Raw genomic sequence first — 3,023 nt, 5'->3', positions numbered from 1 at the left:
CACATACACCGCTCTGCTCACTGAATGGAAACAGAATGAGGGTGAGCAGAGCGGTGTTTATTATTTACATTTTATGCTTTGGATGCCATCGGCTTGGTCCCCCTGGAACATCCAATCGCAGCCAAAGTAACAAGGAGCCGCCTAATGTAAACATCGGTGGTGATTGGTGGTGTTCAGCGCTGTAAAACACAGCACCAATCGTCCCTGTTACCGGACAGGGTAACAGGATTTTTCCCGCGATATGCTGTCATCGGCTAATCAGATTTGACTAGCTGACAGCAGCGGTGGCGGTGGGGGGTTGGGGGGGATGATTGACGAAATCAGTGATAGCCACCATCTTACCGGGCACGGTGCTGTACTTGGCGGCCAATATATATACATGACGCACATGTACGTCACAGGTCGGGAAAACCATCCCTTCCATGACGTACATGTATGTCATGGGTCGGAAAGGGGTTAATTAAATGAAACATTAACATAAGGTAAAAAAAAATATAAAAATAGGTTTATTATAAATATCTCAGCATATTAAATGTTGTGATGTCAGAGCACAGCGGAGAGGCTGGAAGGGGCTGTATCAGATGTGGCGGCTGCTGCTGATCTTCTATACTGAGGTCTCCTCACCGGATGAGTCTTTAGGAGTCTCAGATGTTATAGATGTTATTGGGGAACTGCAAAGAAACCAGAGAAATGAATTAATAAATAAATATTTAGTCTTTGAGCAATTGTAGAAGAGAAGAGGAGATGATTTCTGTAAAGTTCTTCCCTCTAGTAGGGCTGGGCGGTATGACCAAAAATGTATATCACGGTATTTTTCTAAATGATGGCGGTATCACGGTATATCACTGTATATATATATATATATATATATTTTTTTTTTTATGCACGGCTGGGGGTTAACCTCATTTTCTAATAGTTTAAAGAGTAATTACTGCAGTAAATTGCCTTACAATGACTTTTTTTTACAGTCATGAGTACTGAATATTGTAGAAAACATTAATATTCACACTAGTATTAATACAGGTTTGTTTGCATGGCCCCACAAAATGCTGCTGTTCCCAAAGAAGTGTCAATCATAATTGTAATGAAGTGAAGGAATCCGAATGCTTGCAGTCAAAATACAGAACCTTTATTGTGCATGTTTTGTAAACCAATTGGCTGCACAATGTGAACAATACCTCCCCTTAACTGCAAAGTGAAGACTTCTTTATCCACTGAATACCGTATTTAAACGACGTATAACACATTTTTTTAGGCTAAGATTTTTTGACTAAAGTGTATGTGTGTATGATACGCCAATAAACTGTTTCTGGCCCCGCAGAAGCCGTTGCAGTTCAATGATTTAAAGAGGGTGCTTTATATCAATCAACTGCAGCGGCTTTTGCAAGTCCAGAGTCCCGCCCCCGCTTCCCTCCCCCTGCCTGTCCTGGGGCCTGAGTCCAGCCACCACTGCCCAATTCCCTCCCCGGTTTTATAGTTGCCTGTTCCTGGGGACCGCGCTTCTTCAGCGTCCTGCACTGTTGCTGTGCGCTGCGCAATGACGAGTGATGTCCTCCTCAGTGAGACGTCACAGTCAGTGGCGCGGCGCACAGTGACAGCTCAGGATGCCGCCGGAGCCTGATGGAGAGCTCTGTGCGGTCCCCAGGAACAGGCAACAATAAAACTGGGGATGGGGGAGGCAATCGAGCAGCGCAGGCAGGACTCTGGCCCCATAAAAGCTGCTGCAGTTCATTGATTTAAAGAGCCCGCTTTAATTAATTGATCTGCAGCGGCTTCTGCGGGGTCAGAAACTGTTTATTAGGGTATACACACGCGCACGCACACTCTCATTCTCATTTTTACAAGGATTTGGGGAAAAACTTTTTTTTACCCAAATTTCCTTGGAAAAATTAGGGTGCATGTTATAGGTCGGTGCGTGGTATACCCCGAAAAATATGATATTCATTATGGCAAAGTCCAAAGTCCAAAATAACGTATTAATGTATAACTGTATACCAATGGCTAAAAACTGCTTACCAATGGCTAGGTGAAGCCTGTGACCAAAGCATTGGAGTCTTATCCAATTATTTAGCTGGATAGCTTTAAGGATGTTGGCTCCACTGTCGGTTGTGATGGCCACTAGTCTCTGCTCCGAAAGTCCCCAGGAATCAAGTGCCTCCTGCAAGCCTGCCGACAGTAACTCTCCAATGTGGTCATCTGGGAAAAAGCTTGTTTGCAGACAACGACTATGCAACACCCAGTCATCACTTATAAAACGAACCGTCAGGCTTAGATATGGCTCCATGCTGCGACTAGACCATAAATCGGTTGTTGCTGAGAAGTGGGGAATGGTAGCCACGTCTGCTTCTAGCTTGGTTCTGTGCTTTAGGTACAAGGCGGGAATTGCTGTTTGGCTGAAGTATCTGCGACTTGGTAAAACATATCTGGAATCCAGCGTTTTAATCATCTCCCTGAACCCATCTTTCTCAACAGTACTAAGTGGTACCATGTCTTTGGCTAAGTGGATAGTGATAGCGTTTGTAATCTCATTCCACCGTTTGCTTTTCTTGTCGTAAGCCGTTCCCCTAGCAAACGCCTCTCTGATTGACATCTGATTGGTCGTTTGTCTAGCAGTCCCAGCATTACCTGCAGACATTGAGGACGAAGATTTTATATTCATGCATTCTTGCTACTCCAGGACATGATGACGACTATAAGGTGGTGGAGCAAATTGCTTGTGTTGCCTCCTGTAGCTACAACTTTAGCCCGACAACATTTGCACAATATTACAGTTTGATTGATGTCAGATTTTTTAACCCCTTAAGGACTCAGGGTTTTTCCGTTTTTGCACTTTCGTTTTTTCCTTCTTACCTTTTAAAAATCATAACCCTTTCAATTTTCCACCTAAAAATCCATATTATGGCTTATTTTTTGCGTCGCCAATTCTACTTTGCAGTGACATTAGTCATTTTACCCAAAAATGCACAGCGAAACGGAAAAAAAAATCATTGTGCGACAAAATCGAAAAAAAAATGCCATTTTGT

The 3,023-nt window shown here is 43.4% G+C and overlaps 1 protein-coding gene across 1 annotated transcript; it reads right to left on the bottom strand.

Moving 5' to 3' along the window:
• Window positions 1–594: 594 nt before the first annotated feature.
• Window positions 595–2,786, bottom strand: LOC130277188 (E3 SUMO-protein ligase ZBED1-like). Its single transcript, XM_056527590.1, has 2 exons — window positions 2,017–2,786; window positions 595–671 (listed from the first exon to the last, which is right to left on the bottom strand). The coding sequence occupies exons 1-2, from the start codon at window positions 2,657–2,659 to the stop codon at window positions 661–663; spliced, it is 654 nt and encodes a 217-aa protein (XP_056383565.1). The 5' UTR covers window positions 2,660–2,786; the 3' UTR covers window positions 595–660.
• Window positions 2,787–3,023: the final 237 nt, after the last annotated feature.

This window comes from Hyla sarda, chromosome 6 (assembly GCF_029499605.1).
Source record: "Hyla sarda isolate aHylSar1 chromosome 6, aHylSar1.hap1, whole genome shotgun sequence".
Classification (NCBI taxonomy): Eukaryota; Metazoa; Chordata; class Amphibia; order Anura; family Hylidae; genus Hyla; species Hyla sarda.
This window is presented reverse-complemented; position numbering and strand designations above follow the sequence as displayed.